Raw genomic sequence first — 17,728 nt, 5'->3', positions numbered from 1 at the left:
CCTTTTCACCCCATTCTTTCCCGATTCATTGCTCTATGGAAAGAAATGCTCCTCAGCCCTTGAAAGTGAAAGAATAGCACAGAAGCCTGAAATCTGTGGGGAAAGACCTGTCAGTTCAGTACCCACCAGAGCCTGCTAGACCTGGGCGGGAAGAAGCCGGCTGGCCTCTGCCCTCCTACGTAACAGTCACAAAAGCTGAAGTTACTAAGCTGTGCCATGTCACCGGGCTTTGTGATCCAGCTTCTGCTTTCTTGGGTAAGCCACACTGCCAGTTTCTGAGAAGAGAGAGAGAGAGAGAGAGAGAGAGAGAGAGAGAGAGAGAGAGAGAGAGAGAGAGAGAACATAAGAGAGAGGGAGATGGAGAGCAAGAGTGAGAGAGAGAGGCAGACAGACAGAAAAAGAACAAGCAAAGAGAGGCAACAAAAGAGAGCGAGAGAGTGAATGAGTGAGAGACAGAGAACGAGATAAAAAAAAAAAAGACTTGTCCAAGTTTATACATTTTGGAAAGAGTAGGCTTTTGATCCTTGCCTAAAACTGCCGCCTTGCTCCTTGGCTGGACCCTGCCTTCCCTGCCAGTTCTGCTGCTTACTGCCTGTGCTGCCCGGCACACACACTACTTCACTTCTCTAAGCCTCCATTTTCTCTTCCAAGATGTACAGACAATAATTCTTCCCTGGAGCTGGGCAGTGGTGGCACACGCCTTTAATCCCAGCACTTGGGAGGCAGAGGCAGGCGGATTCGCTGTGAGTGCGAGGCCAGCTGGGTCTACAAAGGGAGTCCAGGATAGTCAAGGCTACACAGAGAAACCCTGTTTGAAAAACCAAAAAATAAAATAAAATAAATAAAAAAATAAAAATAATTCTTCCCTGGAAGGTGGAGGAAGGTTTCCACATACCAAGTGTGTAAAGCATCACCCACTAGCATCCTTCTGGTCCCCCAGCAGGGTAGCGGGGTGGAGAGGAGAAAGGGCTGACCTGTGGTCCCCATCAGAAGACTGAGTTACAGGGCCGTCCAGCTGTCCTCCAGAGGCGGGACAGCGAGCGCTCCCGGGCTCTCAGGTTCTCCTCAAGCTTTCGTTCCACCTCACAGCTGATTAGTTACAGAGCCCTGCCCCTCCTCATGTATCACTGACAACACAGAGAAAGGGGTGATTGTTCCTCAGGGGGAGGAAGGTCTCTGGGCCCCTCTCTCCTGCCTAGCTGAGAGCCAACACGGGGATGAGAGAGGGCGGAAGAGGAAGGGAAAGAGGGCAGACACAGGAAATGAGCATGCGGTGGGTCCCAGACAGGTGGACAGACCAGCTGAGGGTCCCCACCCATGCACAACAGACAGGGGTCCCAGGCTCATTAAAAAAAAAGAAAAAAGAAAAAAAAAAACAGAATAAGGTTAGCAGGGAAGGAAGGAGCTCTGGGCATCAGCTCTCTGGAGTCTGTTTCCTCGACAGCAGCTTCCAACTGTGGAGGGTCCCCTCCCCTCCCCTGCCCCCCCCCCCAGCTGCTGGATAGATACAACTCAGCAGGTGCCTGGCCTCTGGGTCTCACGGGAGCTTTCCACATCTCTGGCTGGAATCCAAATGCCTTCCTTCAAAGCAACCAGGGTGGGCCAGCCTGCCAGATCCCCAGGTTTTAGAGAAACTGACTGTCAGGGACAGAGCCTAGAAGAGTCTAGAAGGACTCTACATCCAGAGACTGTCTGGGCACAGGACCCTGGCTGTCACCTCCAGAGCCTCTTTGTGGCCTTGCTGGCTCTTGACTTCACTAAGCCCCGCACTAAAGCACAGCCACAACCGTGCACACAGCCCCCCTTTGTCACTGCACTACTCTTAGCACAGCTGAGACCAGCTGGCATTTCCACAAAGGGCTTTACTAAAACACCAAGGAAGAACAAAAGGAAAATAATTACAGAAAACACGAAAAACCCAGCCCCAGCTGCCAAGTTCCCAAAATACAGGGTACCATTCCTTTGGTGACAACACATCGCCTGAGAGGCCTGAGAGGCTGGGACAAGGTCTTGGGCACTTCGCCTGGCTCTCCTCGTTCCCAGCCCTGTGGAGGGCACTACTGTCTTGCTTCCCACCCTGGGAACCCTTTGGTCACCCATGGGCTCATCTCTTCCCCCACCTCCCATTCAGCCCCATCCCAGGCCCTCCAACTGGGCTTTGGACTCTGGCTGAAGACAGAAGCTTTGTCCCCCTAGAGGCTAGCTAGTCTGTGGTGACCAACACAGGACATGATTGTACAGTCATGGGAAATGGCCCTCCCGTACTTGCCCCTGCTCCAGAGACATCTACCCACAGTGAAACGTCCTGAATCCAGTGTAAGAGCAGAGCCGCTGTGGAAAGAGCAGGCATCTGGGAGGGCTGGGCTGGTTCACATTGATTAAGCTCCTACTGTGTGCTCTACTCCCGGGCAAGGTGCTGGAGACACTCAGACATACAAGAGACAGTATTTGCTCATACATCTTATCGTCTTTGAGGCACGTGTACATGTAACAGGGCAGTGGTGTCGCGTGCCACTCTGGAGGGGCAATCCAGGAACTGTGGTGACCTCAATGACGGAAGCTAGAGGCTTGGGAGAGGAAAAGGGCTCTGGGTTAGAGCGGAGCGGCCTAAGTACAGCAGCAGGACAAGATGTTTTTCCACGGCCATCAAGATACCTCTCAGGAGCTGGGTATGGTGGCTCACGCCTATAATCTCAGCCGTCGGGAGGCAGAGGCAGGCAGATCTTTGTGAGTTCAAGGCATGCCTGGTCCACAAAGCGAGTCTAGGACAGCCAGGACTATTACACAGAGAAACCCTGTCTCAAAAAAACTAAATTAGAAAAATTAAAATAAATGACACACCTCTGAGGGAAGTGTCACTCTGAGGGAAGCTGTAGTGTGGTGCATAGATAGACCTCAGGAGAAGCTCTGGGCTAGGGCTGGGTGGCCCAAGAGCAGACGGAAAAGGTGCTTTTCCAGGGCTGTCATGATACCTCTGAGGGAAATATCACCTATGAGGGAAGCTATAGAGGATGGTGCTTGGATAGACCTCAGGAGAAGCTCTGGGCTAGGGTTGGGTGGCCTAAGAGCAGACGGAAAAGGTGCTTTTCCAGGGCTGTTGTGACACCTCTCCAGGGATAGGAGCTGATCTGTCATTACAGAGAAAAAGAGGTCCTAGTAGGGGAAGGTTCACAGAGCCATGCTATTAAGGAGGTCAGAAATAAAGAGAAAACAGGTCAGACAGGGGACTTGTTTGAGACAGCACCTCATTGCGTGGCCCAGGTGGTCTCAACTTGCCATTTCCCTGCCTCAGTCCACCTAACTTTGGAATGAAAAGCCAACACTACGAAGTCTAGTTGAATCAGAAAGCTTTATGTGCAAGAGGAGGTGGGCAAGGACAGGCCTTTCAGTGGAGGGCTGTGATGAGAAACTCTGTGCTGGGGGAGCCAGGGGCTGACCCATAGCATGAGGAATCCACGCTGCCTCACCCCAAATGTTGACACATATTTGCATCCTGGGAAGGTTAGCTCCTCAGACCGGGGCCTTCCCCCTCCCACACACTAACTATCCCCACCCCCCACCCCCAAACCACCAAGGCAAAGGTAAGGGGTGAGAGTAATTAAAACCTACATCATGGGGTTGTGGGCAGAATTCAATGAGTTAAAGGGGTGAAAGCACCAGGTCTGCTTCATATAATAGATGTTCAATAAATATTTCTCCCTTAAAACAACATGGAAGGGAGCCGGGCATGGTGGCACACGCCTTTAATCCCAGCACTCAGGAGGCAGAGGCAGGCGGATCGCGTGAGTTCGAGGCCAGCCTGGTCTACAAAGTGAGTCCAGGATGGCCAAGGCTACACAGAGAAAGCCTGTCTCGAAAAACCAAAACAAACAAACAAACAAACAAACAAAAAACATGGAAGGAACATATTGATAAGCAGCTAAGGGCTGAACTGGGGGTGTGGGCTGCGCCCTCCTTTTAGCAGGTGAACCTATTTAGAGGATCTCAGGGACGTTGGTGACTAAGATTGTGTGGCGGGCTGATGGGCTGGATTGTGGTTAAACAGAATGGTTGTGTGTACACTCATGCGCCTTAGCCTGTCCCGACCCTTCTATGCACTTGTTCTTCTCCAACTTGCAGAAGATGGAGTCTTTATTTTCTTTCTGTCACCTTGCCTGTGCTCTGAAAGGCTCTGGTCTATAACTGTAGCATTTCTATTTCTGAAATAAGAATTTAAAGTTGAGTTAGAGACCATGCCCAAGAACTACCATTAGCAACACACACACACACACACACACACACACACACACACACACACACATACACACACACACAGAGCGCCTTTTCAGTCCTCAATGACCCTGCTAAGTAAGCACTGTGACCATTCCCACTTTGCAGGTGGAAGGAACAGAGTTGAGAAAGTGAAAGCCAGGGCTTGAATTTACTTCTATGGTGGTCCAGACGTAGGGGCATCAGTACATGGAAGCAGAGATACCCGGGCTCCCACCCTGAAGGAGATGAGCTACCCTTAGGCCATGGACGTTTTGGAGTATTCTTGCTTTCTGCCGCCTCACCCACTCCAGCAAGTTCATCTCACAAACCAGAAAGCGGGATGTAGAAGGCTCTCAAGTGTAGGGACAAGAGACTGAGAGTCGCTTGTCTGGAGCCCAGACATTATCCGAGGGGTTAAGTTCACGCAGGGATGAAGAGGAGTGCTTCAGCATCCACAGGCATCTGTGGGGATGGAAATGTGGGGCGGGGGGGGGGGGGAAGGGCACTGCATTCACTCCCAGCATTTGAGACAGGGCCTACAGCACAGTAGGGCTAAAACAATATGTCAAATAATGCGTGAACGAATACATGCCCACAGTGTACATATTCCCTACTCAAGCACAACTACGGGCAAGTGTGCCCAATCCACAAGTGCTGAAGATAGTCAGTACAGACGAACATATAGAAGTCAGATAGTTGAGAATACACACCTGCCTGGGCTGGTGACGTGCATCAATGGATAAGGGCGCCTGTCACCAAACCTGACAAGCCGAGTTTGATCTCAGGAACCCACAGGGTAGAAGGCGATGACCAACGCCAGGAGGTTGTTCTCTGACCACTCCCACCCACACGTGCACTTTAGCTACACACGTACACACACACAACAAAAACATTAAAAAATGCTCGAAGGGCACATACTTGTGCATGATACACATTTGTGCCCATATATGCAAATCCATCTGGGAACAGACACACAAGATGCTATCTGTGCACAGTGTCCGTGTATCTTAGCTATGCACAGTGTCTGTGTATCCTAGCTATGCACAATGTCTTCGGTCTGCTTAGCCTCGTCCATAAGCACAGTGACCCTGCTCCATGCTCTAGAGCCAGGAAGATAGTCTGTCTACTGTACGATCCCCAGCATGTTCGAGCCCGACAGAATGTTCTTTACAGCCCCAGCTTAGCGGGCCAGTGACTGGCCCCTGGCTCCTGGGGCCTGCAGGCTCAGGATCTGCCAGACAGAGAGGCAGCATCTCTGGCAGCCCCCTTGTGGGTGGGCAGTAAGCCATAGACGCAGAGGTCACTGGGGGTGAGAGCCAGGACTGCCCTGGCCTCCCTGCCTCTGAATGGAATGTGATCCCAGAGCCACCTCCCAGGCCCATCTCCTCCCCCACAGCCACCCACCAACTTCTGACTCTGAACCCTGCCAGGTTTTTGCAGCCAGCCCACAATCTGGTCCCTGAGGTTTGTCGGGATGGTGTCGATGAAAAACAGTGGAGGAGCAAAGGAGGTTACCGCAAAAGCCCAGGTATGCCTGGTCACATCATCATGGCCAGGTAGTCACACACACAAGACACACGTTTGCACACATATCCCATGAAAACTCACTCGAAGGTATACTTCCAAACATCATCAGGGCCACAGTGTGCACACGTGCACACACACACACACACACACACAGATACCCAAAGACCCAGATCTGTGACACACAGAGTAATATTGGGATGTTCAGTGGGTGACATATGAACACAGCATCATGGTTACACACAAATGCTCATGCAGACACCACCTTTCCTCATTGCGTACCTGCTACTTTATAACACTTTCTCTTTGCTTGGACTCAGGAGGTGATGCCTGCCTAGTCCATTCCTTTACCTTTAATAGGCTGGCCTGGCCTTACAGAAGGGAGTGGTAGTGGCCTAGCCAGGTGCCCTAGGGTGTTTCCTGTGTGCCGCCCACAGCTGGGCTGCCCTGTGCCTGCCTACCAGGTCAGATAGTGGATGGAGTAGAGGAATGGTTCTGGAGGCACGTAGCTTGTCTTCTTTCTCTGCCAGGTCCTTGTCCACGCAGGCAGATGCCTGCGGGCACACACACACACGCACACACACACACACACACACACACACACATTTTCCTAGTGTTAATATGAACATTGTTCAGCATCTGCAGGTGGAGCCCTTTCATAGAATTGGGTTCTTCGTCTACAAAACGGGGTTTGTAATCCTTTTACACCCCCTCCCTGCCTCCGGGACTGTAGGGCTACAGTAAGATGCTACCTTCTTGGGGCTGCAATCCCGGCAGAGGTGACTAAACTACCTAGCCATCGCCACGGAAGATGTTGGACGTCGGCACCTGGAGGCACCACAAGAGCCAGGTGAAACCCTGGCCGTCGCGGCGGACTGACCCCCGGGGCAAGCTAGCTCCGGGCTTGGAGGGGCCCGGGAGATCTGCGCGGCAGCGCCCCTTCCGCACCCTGCGGGGTCACGCGCACTCAGGTCTCGCCGCCAACCGGCTCTCAGCGCTCCGGGGCTGCTCCTGGGGCCTCGGGACTCAGTGGGCGGGGCAGGCTGCAGTCCCGCCCATGCACACACACACACAGCCTTGAAAACCAGCGGCCGGCCGACTAGCTTCAGTTCATAGGGAAGCTGCAGACTGAGAAGGAAACTGCATCTTCAGACTTCTGCTCAGCCTCAAGAGGAGCTAGGGTCACCGGACGCCTAAATCCCTTCCCTCGCATCGCTCCCGACTCTCCCTGCCAGTTTCCTCAGCCACAGTCTTACCTGTGAACTCCAGACTTCCCCGGCCAGCAGTGGATGCTCAAGTTAGCTGCAGAGACCTAGGACAGCAGTGAGTGGGACACCCAAACCCTTACTCAGCTCTCCTCCCGCACCAGAGTCTCCCGCAAGGGGGACGAGCATGCTGATTGTGCCTTGAAGGACCCTAACTCTGAACGTCCGAGAAGATGCTGGCCATGAAGTTGTTCACGTGCTTCTTGCAGGTCCTGGCTGGGTTGGCTGTGCATTCCCAGGTAAGGACCTGGCCTGGCTTCTCTTGACCTTCTTCTCATCTCAGCCATAGAAACAGGGACTATCGTCTCAAATTACAAACTTACTTTAGAGGGTAGCTCCTGCTAGGATGCCCACATATTTCCTGGGGGCTGGGCTAGACCTCAGGGAGGAGACCTCTGGATGGGCAGTCCCCAACTCCTGGGAGGGGGGTTGTCTTAGTGGGGGCAGGGAAGCCACAGAGAATGAGGGAGGTTTCCTGTCTGGCCTCTGGAGCCCTAGTGGCTTTGCAAAAGGCATCTGTCCACTTGCCCCAGTCAGTTCCCTGGCCTTGTGGCCAGGGTTGCGGCCCCATGACCAACCAGGCGCCCCCAGGACCTCTGACCTGGCCTAGCGGGGAGGGGGACCGGGGAAGAAGCTGCCTGAAAAAGCTTGTGGTGGGGAGGTGAAGCCCTTCCCCCAGCAGTGCTCCAGTTGAGCAAGGGGGCTCTTGGGTGGGCTTCAGATATGACAAGGGATCCTGCCAAGCCCTTTCCTCCTGGTGGGTGGCAGAAGGTCCTGAGTGCAGGGCCTGGGGAAGTGAGCAGGGCCCTTTTCCCAGGAGCTGGGTGAGTCTGGCTGAGAGCCAGATCGGGCAGCAAAATCCTGACAAAGCCAATGCATTCCCTGCCCATTGCACTGCCCACTGCCCGGAGAGACCTGAGCCCCAGGCCAGAAGTGGGTGGGTTGTGCAGTCCCCTTGCTGAGCAGCCATCAGCCGGCTTGCTGCAGTGTGAGCCAGAGGTGTAACATTACTGGCAGGCGGCACCAGCTCATGGCGCCGCCTTCTCCAGCCCCTGAGCTCCCACCAGCTGATCACCTCTCCGCCACCCCACCCCCTGGGCTCTGGCACCCAGCCAAGGCGGGCTGTAGAAGGCCCAGCAGGACTGGCCTGGGGGCTGGGTAGAAGAGAGACCCCACAGGATTACAAGCACATTGGGACACGTGAAGCCTCCTAACCCTTTTCCAATTGAGGAAACTGAGGCCAGAGTCAGGTGGTTTTTTTTTTTTTTTTTTTTACTGGCACAAAACAAGAGGCCACACACACACACACACACACACACACACACACACACACACACACACACGTCTGTGTGCAGAGGATGGGGAGGAGCTAGGAGTGGACTCAAAGAGCCAAGCCCCCAAGAAGACGCTCCTTCCTCATGGCTGCACCTTTGTGTCCACTGCAGGTGACCCTGCCTGCTGGGAACAGCTCAACAGAAGTGGAAGGTAAGCCAGCTGGGACAGCTATGCAAGCTGAGCCCCACCCTCCTTCTTTTCTCATGAGCCCCAGCAGAGGAGAAGGGTGGGAGTGGGCCAATAGCAAGCTGGGGAGGGTCTGCAAGCTAGACATCCTGCCTGAAGTCCAAGAGTCCACCTCTTGTGACCCAGCAACCTAGAGAGATGCAGTCGTGGGTTAGGGTCACCAAGCGCACAGAAAGCAAGATGGGATAGTCAGGGTCCATCTAGCTGACTCAGAGCCCCCGCCCAGCATGCAGTAAGGGTGCAGATGGGGTCTTGGTGGTCAGGATTGGCGTTGAGTGCCAGAGGCCAGACTGGAGTCTGGGAGCTGGAGGTAGGAAGCTTGGTCCTCCCCAGCATCCCAACCCTGGTGGAGCTGTGCAGCCCTGACCGGGCCTTTCCATTGATTACAAACAGGCGGGCTGTGTCACACCCTCCCTGGTCCTTTCACTCTCTGCCCTGGGTTGTGTCAAGACATAATCTTCAAAGGGCAGTAGGACCTTTGCCAGAGAGACATCCACGCAGAAGGCAGGGAGCTCGTGCCAGGTCCTTCCTCCTTCTCTCTTTCTGCCTCTTTGAGACATGGAGGACGGCCATACTCTATGGCCGAGGCTTCCTAGGGCCACCATGGGATAAATGATGTACTTGCAGAGATGTCCTCATCCATGCAGAAAATAGCTGGATTGCTGTCTTGGGCTGGGATCACCCTCTGCTGGCCTAGCCCTTGTCTGTTCACCAGCCCCCTGGGAGCACCCTGTCCTCTGCCTGTGCATGCTCTTGCACCCGAAGCCCAGACCACTGGACACCCGTAGCTGCCTCAATTTCATGGACCCGCCCAGTTTCTAAGCCCTCTGGAATTGGCACAGTACTATACTCCCTGGGCTTGGAGGAAGGTCGCGTCTCCAACCCCCACATCAGATCCTTTAGTGATGATTTTAGTATGTAGATCAGACACCAGCTTCCAAAGCTGTCCCCGCCTCTTTCGGCATCTGTGAAATGGGAGCACAAGACAACTGTTTGATATCAAAGACGCTTTCCCCAAGGCTGTGAGCTTCTGAGTCCTTGGAAGAGATATGAGTGTATATACTTCCCAGAATCCTGGGCAAGAAGGCTTGGAGGTATAGATTCCGAGTGTAGGATAGCTTGCCTGTAATCCTAACAAGCATTGGCCTACATTGTGGCCAAGGAAACACCAACTATAAAAATCTGGTCTTACCATCTGCTCCTGCTAACACCAGAGTCAGAGGCAGCGTGGTGCGGCCATAGTCACCGACTTTCACCACTGTTCTTCCTGGTTCCAGGGATGGGCATGTTCTGTTACTTGGCCTGACCATAGGCTGAGAAGTAGGAAGGCCCCAGTGTTTCCCAGATGAAGAGTCTGAGGCTTAGAGAGGCCCCCTGGGATCAACTAAAGCTCTAGGCACTCTTCGGTGTATCTGGCAGAGCTGATGTACTCAGCTGCACAGGCCTCCCAGCTGCACAGGAGCTGAGCAGGCATGAGTAGAGTGTCCCTGGTGGCAGGCTGGCTGGGTGCTTTGCCAGTGAGGAGGACACCAACAAAGCTCCGGCTGGTGGCCAGTGGCTACTGCAGAGGTCTTTCCAGAAGCTTACCACTAAGATTATACAGTGTACTTCCTGGAGTTCTTCCATCTAAATTGTATGTAACTGAGGGCAGATGATGGCAGCTCACTCACAGGGCTAGACAGGGGCTACTATCTGATGGTACCATTCTGGCCCCAAAAGAGGCCCTCAGAGAAAGGTCCAGTCCTGACAGGAGCAGCCTTCTAGGCCTCTCTCTCTCCTCACTTCCTACCCAGAACAGGTTTGGGCTTAGTGGAAGCACTCTTTGGAGCAGTGGAGCACAATGTTTTCCTAAGGAGAACATCACACCTGTGCTCTGTGCTCCCTTTACCAGCCTCTTCTGCAGACCCAGAGGGGGGACCTCCAGGGATGGGCTTTCCTACTTCCTGGAGCTGTCATGTACACTAGGCCTCAGCTCAGCTCTTTCTCAGCCTTTCTAGGCCACTAAGAAACAGGTCTCAGGATTTGAGGGCCCTGGAAACCAAAATGTTTCTGTGATAGGATGTGGGATAGGAGTTTGTTTGAGTGGTGACAGGGGGCTAGGCCCCCTCCACTGCTGTCCCTCCCTGGTGGCTGAGCTTCTCTGTGATACTTTGTAGCTAACTGCTCCTCTCCCTTATTTATGTTTCCACGGCTGAGATTAAATGTTCACAGTGCTGTGGGGTTCAAGAAGGCTTTAGACTAAGCACCCAGCTCAGCTAGCAGTGCTGGGGAAAGGGAGGCGGCCTCTGACCCATGTTGCAAAGGCAAGCTTTCCCTGGCTTTTCCCACTCGGGTCCAGAGAGAGGGTCCAGTAGCCTGAAAAAGTAGAGTCGGGGGGGGTCCCCACACCCCCTTCCAGCTCCTGGCCTAACCCTAGTGCCTTCCAAACAGAGCAGGGTAGGATGGAACACCAGACGCCTGCCTAGATAAGCGAGGTTTACTGCCTCCACGCTGCCCCTCCAGCTCCACGTGGACGAACTGCCTCTTGGGTATTTTCCACCAGCTTTCAGCCTTTCCCAAGGGCCTCTGCTATGTCTGGAGTTTATTTTTCTTCTGAGATTACTTGGAGACACATATCCTCACAGGATCTGTGGAATGGACCTTGGCCCCTTCTCCCTCCTAGGAAGGACCATAGAAGTGAGGGTCTGTTGGGGAAAGAGCAGTGGCCAAAGGACTTGTAGGTGACCCAGGTCCCAAGTATTCCATGAGCTGAGGATGGTCACCAGATGTGGAACAGACTGACCCAGGCATGGTCTCAAGGCTGACCGGGGCTAGGCTGCAGGGTACTTACTGAATCACAGACAGTCTGTCAGGGCATAAGTGATCTTAGCAACCATCTAGTCCCAGGCTGCTTCTCTCTCCCAAGCACAGGAAACTGATATACCTGGAACAGCTAAGTGACCTCCCCAAGGTCATACAGCCAGGGTAGGGACTGAAGCCAGATGGCCTGGCGTCAGCTGCTTCCTGGGAGCCAGTGTAGGAGCCCTGGTACCAGGCTACCCCCTGAAGGAACAACATCTTTGGAGGAATTTCAGCTCAACACCCCCAACCCCCGAAATACCACCACCACCACCACCACCGGGACATCACGAGGGCCAAATATGTCCCTGGTAATCCTCCGTGAACTGTCACCTCATCAGTCAGGAGTCGCTTAGCCTGTGTTTACGGGGTCAACTCCTACCCTCCCAGAGCCTTGCTTTGGCTCCAGTGGAGATAAGAACCGCCAGTGGTGGTGGGACTCAAGCCATGCCCCAGAGAGGAGCGCCGGAGAAGGCTACAGGGAGGCGTGGGGGCTGGGTGCAAGCACACGGTCTCCCTCGGACCATGCCCGAGGTCAACACCGATAATGTCCTGGCTCGTGTAATGGGTAGTGGTGGGACCACAGAGACAGGAGGCTGGACCACGTGGCTGGGCACGCTCTTGGCTGCAAAGGAGTGATAGCAAGTGAGGTAGGACACAAGGGAGCCACAATAGGGCTGGAGCAAGGGAAGGCTAAGGCCTTCTAGTATACTCCACAACTGTTGTTTTTTAGCAGGTTCCTCAAAGCCCAGGGAGTGGTAGGTCAGGCTGGAGAGAGACCCTGAACCCTAAGGAGTGTGGCCAGGGCATAGTCCTCAAAGGTCCGTGGAAGACTTGGAACCAGAGAAGAAAACAGAATGAGAACTCGGAGCCCTGAGAGATTCTGCTCCATTGGAATTTGAGCCCCCAAAAAGCTAAGGGGTTTACAGTCACCCAAGAGTGAGGGTAGCAATAATCCAGAACAGAGGGACCCCCTAAGGGCTTCATGGAAGGAGTGAACTTGGTGTTAACTGAACCCAAGAGCCAAGTCTGGGACATCAAGGACCAGGTCCCTGCTGACCTGACCTGGCCCTTCTGTCTTCCAGTAGTGGTGCCTTTCAATGACGTATGGAACCGCAGTTTCTGCCGGCCAATACAGAAGCTGGTGGACATTATGGATGAGTACCCTGACGAGGTGGCTCACCTCTTCCGCCCGTCCTGTGTCCTCCTGAGTCGCTGTAGCGGCTGCTGTGGTGACGAGAGTCTGCAGTGTGTGCCGCTGAAGAAAGCCAACATCACCATGCAGGTTGGGAAGCCCTTCCTTCTGTGTCACCTCCTGTCCACAGCCCACACCATATCCAGGTGCCCACAGAACCTCTAGAAATTACCCAGACATGGACAGAGGCAGGCCAAAGCCCTACGGTGGGAACCAAACTTCAAGCCAGTGTCCCTTATTCCAGTACAGTCCTCTTGAGCCCCCATCCCATCTCTGAGCTCCTCACTGGCTCCTTACCTGGCTCTGCACTTTCTCTTTTCCACAGGTCATGAAAATCTCCCCTGTTGTGAAACAGCATTCCCAAGTAGAAATGACATTCTCTCAAGATGTGCTCTGCGAGTGCAGGTAAGTCCCAAGCGAGCAACAGTCCTGTAGACTTGGCCGATCTCAAACCTCAGCAAGTCCTTGCAAGGCCCCTAGGGCACAAGAGGAGGCTGCCAGCCCTGCTTTGGAGCTGGAACCGCACTTGTTTCCCTAAACAAGTGGTCCTGTGGAGCTGCTTTCCGCTTTCTACTCCATGCGAGCCAACTTAGCCTGAGGAGCTGGCCCCAGCAGCTGGAAGACAGCTGCCAAGATAGCACCGTACAGAGGGAGGGCCCCAGTCTCTCCTAGACTCTAGGGCCCCAGTGCATGTCACACCTCCACCTTCTGAAATGAGCAGTATCTGTCCAGCGCCCCTAGAATCGGTGCATAGAGGCAAAGGCATCACAAGCCTGTACTTGATTCTGGACCAGGCTGCCTGCCCATGGGAAGGAGCATACTGTGTGTGCTCAAAAGGCAGCTTGAACCCCTCGTAGAAGGAAAGGGACAAGATGAAAGGAGGGTACAGTGGTGTCTTTAGAATTGCAGCACACTGCTAACTGACCCTGGGAGCTGTGACCAATACTTGGCCTTGCTATTTTTGCCCCCCACCCCCACCCCGGGGGCTCTTGGTACATTTGTTCCTGGGAACAACAGCCTGGCACACCATCTAGGTTCAGGAGAAATGAGATAGGCTTGATGCTTCTCTTTGTCATGGCCAAGGGCACCGGATTAAGGGTTTGGAGCCTAGTCTAGAGCTGGAAGGAAGGTGAGGACAGCCACCTTCCGTGTGTGTTTAGTCAATGCCCTCTGCGAGCCAAATGCTGGCCTAAGTGCCCGGGATACAGTAGTGAGCAAGATAGGTCCATGCCACTGTGGCCACCTTGTCTGCAGCGCAGAGATGAGGAAAGCCAGGCTCCGTGCCATTCTGTGATTTGTTCAGCGAGCAAGCATGGAAGAGGGATCTAGGCTTGGACTTGGCCTGTCTCACTCCTTCAACCGCATTTTCCCTGCTTGGGAGTCACCGTGTTCTGCATAGCCAGAGTGCTCGCTGTGCTGCCTGGCTCTTCCCAGGATTCTAGCTGCCCTCCTTGAAACCTAAGCCTTGGCTCCAGGCCGTCTTCACTATGCCAGTGTTGGGGGCCTTGACTCAACCTGTTCACATCCAAGCAGGTACAAATAGCTCAGTCATGACTCCCTCCACCCGCCTTCACCTTCCGCCTTCACCTTTGCTCTGACTTGCCCATCTGCAGAGGTGTGACTGGGCAAAGTGGGCCAGCCCCACCACAGCACATGTTCAGGGCCCAGTGCTGCCCCTCCGATCCACAAACGCTGTTCCTGGGAAATACCGAATCGATCCCTTTCCAGCAGGCCAGGCAACAGAGACACCTTTCTTTTCACTTCTGGGCCAACAGCCACAGCCCCAGGAGGCAGAGCTGGGGACATGCTGGCGACTGTGAAGCAGGCCCCCTGTTGTTGCCACGGTGGGGCGGGCTTGAGCCCAGGCGGGCAGTCAACTGGTAGTCACCACTGCTCTGTCTACAATCTTGTTCATCATTTACTTTCCTTGAGGGAACTCCCAGAATGCACTATGAAAGGAACGGGGAAAGTGAACAGAAAAACTAAAATAACAGAGAGCAAGATTTGATGCCAAAAGGCTAGGGCTAGCAGAAACATGTGAGGAAAAGGGGGGGGGGGGACGTCAACACCAACTTCTCTACGGGTTGCCAGGACCTTGGTAGGGACAGGAGAGCAAGGACTGGGACCTTTGCTACAACTTCATCAGCTCTGTGCTGCCCCCTTGTGGGAGGCACCTACATACTCCTCTCCTGCACTCTTCTGTTTTCTTAGGTCTTTTCGGGAGAAGACAAAGTCAGAAAGGTAAGTGCACTACTGACAGGGGCTCAGGGCGATTGTCAGGCCTGCCAGCTGCTGTCCTAGCAGGAGAAACCCTGTGTACTGATGCTTTGTTTATTGCAGGAGGAAAACCAAGAAACCAAGAAAGAGAAGCAAAACACAGACTGAGGAACCCTACCTGTGAGTGTGCTAGGGGTCCGGGTCTGGCAGAAAGGTTGGGCCTAAGGGGCGGGGCTGTTGCCCTGGCAGCAAGGGTCAATGGTCAAGGAGGGGAGAGGCAAAGCTGGGATGGGAGCAAGGTAATGCCTGCCTTATACTGTCCAAGCTGTACCAAGGGACTTTGGTTCTTGCCCTTTATCTCTGTGTGACCTTTAAGCAAATAACTTTCCTCGTAAAATGGCGAGGCTGGGAGCATCCGCCAAGAACTGCTGTGTGCCCGGCACATGAGTGACAGCAACATTCCCTGTTCTTCCAGGACTTGCCTTCTGGGCACAGTTGGCCACTTCCAGGCAACCCTGGGGCGGGTGTAGTAGACCACGCCCCTGCTCTGGCTCCCCTCTTGGGTTCCCAGGCCAGTGTGTCTCTCTCTGTCTTTAGATCTCTTCCTTCCTCTACCTTCTCTGTTCCTTGACCATCCTTGCTTCACACCTGGCGGGTGGGGCAGCAGGCTGGAGACCCAAGGTACAGTGTGGCTGAAAACGAAGGATTAGGGAAGGGCCACCCCCACCTGGCATCCATGCTACCTAGAGTTGAACGTGCAGGTGTTGAGTGCTACTATTCCATGCACCCCCTGCCAACCCCCCATAGGTTTTCAGGTGGCTTGTTTAGGTATCACCCAGAAGAATTTCAAAAGCTCATGTGTTCTTGCTAAATTTTAGGTTGACCTTGAGCGTTTGTGGGGAGGAAGTTTTTTGTTTTGCTTCCTTCTGTTTTTGTTTGTGTGTTTGTTTTTTAGTAGAATGTAGCCTAAACTGGCTTTAAATTTGCAGCAGTCCCATCTCAGTGCTGGGATTACAGGCGTGTGCCACTGTGAGCTTTCTTTCTTTCTATCTCTCTTTCTTTCTTTATGTACTTTTTATTTATTTATTTTGGTTTTTCAAGACAGGGTTTCTCTGTGTAGCCTTGGCTGTCCTGGAACTCACTCTGTAGACCAGGCTGGCCTCAAACTCAGAGATCCGCCTGCTTCTGCCTCCTGAGTGCTGGGATTCAAGGCATGTGCCACTCTGCCTGGCTCTTTTTTTTTTTTTTTTTTTAACTTTTAAAATCATATTAACAAACTGTTAATATCCTTCTTTAAGGGGACAGGGTGACTGTAGAGAGGACAGAAGGCCTCAGGTGCTTCCTCCACAAAGTTAAAGCGAATAGCTAAAGAGGCTGGAAACTGATTTCTTTAAAAACCTGTTTTCAGAGTGGGGCTGTAGCTCAGCAGTAGAGAGCTTGCTTACCGTGTGTAAGACCCTGAGTCCAACCCCCCCCATGCCACAGAACATATAATAAACTAATACAAATAGCAAAAGCACCACCCCCAGTTCCTTGTCTTCGGGAACTTTTGTCTGACGATTGCTGTCTTGGGGCAGGTAACCAGAGCCTGTTACAGGATGCCAGGTTGGCTCCAGACATCTCTGCCGCAGAACGGTTGTGTGATCTCAGGCGAGGTTCCTAACCTCTCTGAGACTGAGCTCCACATCTGGGAAAAAGTAACACCCTTGTTGGGTGTTGCGAAGGGTGAATGAGACAGTGCCTGGGCACAAAACTGGGCACCTGAGCAGGCGCTTGGCAAGGGAGGCAGCTGCTTGCTGGCCTGGGTATGAACAGGATTCCCAAGGTGCTGCTCTGTGTCTGTCTGGGTCCAGCCCCCCGCCCCCCATAGGAGGGGGACCTCGTCCTCCACAGCATCCTGATTTCTCTGATTTGTCTGTGCTTGGTCTCTGGCAGGTGATACTGTTTCCCCCGGAGGTAACCAGCCACTCAGAGGAGAGACCCCGCACCCAGCTCATATATTTATTACCGTCACCCTCTCAGAACCCTCTATTTATTAGCCAACTCGTCCCTGCTGAATGACTTGCTCCCTCCAGGATAAGGGGCATAGAAGGACAGAACCCTCAGGAATTCAGTGCCTTAAACAGAACGTGAGAGAAAGAAAGAAGCCAGCCACAGATGCGTGGGGAGCTTCGGCTTGGGAAGAAGCAAGGCATGAACACGGCCTCCTTGCAAGGGGCAAGCCAGGCGCCAAGAGGCCCTGCATCTCCAGGGAACTGGAGACAACAGAGGAGACCCAGTACCTGCCTTGATCCACAGCTCCACCCAGTCGGCAGCTCTGGCCCTGGCTGCATGGGAGGCAGGTAGAGAAGACTCAGCCAGGTCCTTGTGCTGCTGGGATCAGCTGTTTACCCTGGAGACCAGGACAGGACACTGGGCTCTGGAGAACGCAGCTTGCCCATGTGGGCTTTGCCTTTCAGCCTAGAAGTTCACACATCACACTTTGCAAAGCACCACCGCCCTGCCTCCCTCTCTCTCGGACACCGGCAGAGTGGTCTGAGGCTAAACAGAGGGCAGCATGGATGATGTGGACTATCCCAATAGGTTGGTGAACTTTGACAGTTGCGTGTCAGGGGCATGTGTCCTAGCCTTACTTCTAAGGAAAGCGAGCAGATTCCTGGAGGGCCCTTGCAGCCCATCAAGTTGTCTTGTGCCGGGACTGTCTAACTGCCAAGCCAGATTCTCTTGAATAAAGCATTCTAGTCTGGAACCAACCCTGTGTAGGATGTGTGGCTTCCATAACGAAGGGGGAAGCAGAAAACGGAGGCCAAGCAGATAGGAGAGGGTGGTGCGGAGGAGGCAAAGAGCTCGCTGGCAGATCCATGCCTCACTTCCTCATCTCAGAAAGCCTTTTTGGGTTGTGAGGGGGATATGTCAC

At 53.6% G+C, this 17,728-nt stretch overlaps 1 protein-coding gene across 5 annotated transcripts; it reads left to right on the top strand.

Annotated features, from left to right (window-relative positions):
- Positions 1 to 6,866: 6,866 nt before the first annotated feature.
- On the top strand, positions 6,867 to 17,046 carry Pgf (placental growth factor). 5 transcript variants are annotated; one of them, XM_051149381.1, is made up of 6 exons: positions 6,867 to 7,279; positions 8,486 to 8,525; positions 12,488 to 12,684; positions 12,920 to 12,999; positions 14,935 to 14,991; positions 16,747 to 17,046. In XM_051149381.1, exons 1-6 carry the CDS (start codon positions 7,214 to 7,216, stop codon positions 16,748 to 16,750), a joined length of 444 nt encoding a protein of 147 aa, XP_051005338.1. In that variant the 5' UTR covers positions 6,867 to 7,213; the 3' UTR covers positions 16,751 to 17,046. The 5 variants fall into 5 exon arrangements, with proteins under 5 accessions (XP_051005338.1, XP_051005325.1, XP_051005347.1 ...); XM_051149368.1 differs by having other exon boundaries at positions 12,485 to 12,684; XM_051149390.1 differs by lacking the exon at positions 16,747 to 17,046 and adding an exon at positions 14,806 to 14,835 and having other exon boundaries at positions 14,935 to 14,995.
- Positions 17,047 to 17,728: the final 682 nt, after the last annotated feature.

The sequence above is a fragment of the Acomys russatus genome, chromosome 1, assembly GCF_903995435.1.
Source record: "Acomys russatus chromosome 1, mAcoRus1.1, whole genome shotgun sequence".
Lineage (NCBI taxonomy): Eukaryota > Metazoa > Chordata > Mammalia > Rodentia > Muridae > Acomys > Acomys russatus.
The sequence above is the reverse complement of the archived record's forward strand: the minus strand, read 5'-3'. Positions and strand labels throughout refer to the sequence as shown.

What these genes read in the sequence shown, in the direction of transcription:
- Pgf (XM_051149390.1), top strand. Translation starts at nt 7,214, where the DNA reads ATGCTGGCCATGAAGTTGTTCACGTGCTTCTTGCAGGTCCTGGCTGGG. An exon ending in AAGCCAACATCACCATGCAG is followed by an intron (nt 12,685 to 12,919) that starts GTTGGGAAGCCC and finishes TCTTTTCCACAG; the next exon opens with GTCATGAAAATCTCCCCTGT. An exon ending in GATGTGCTCTGCGAGTGCAG is followed by an intron (nt 13,000 to 14,805) that starts GTAAGTCCCAAG and finishes CTGTTTTCTTAG; the next exon opens with GTCTTTTCGGGAGAAGACAA.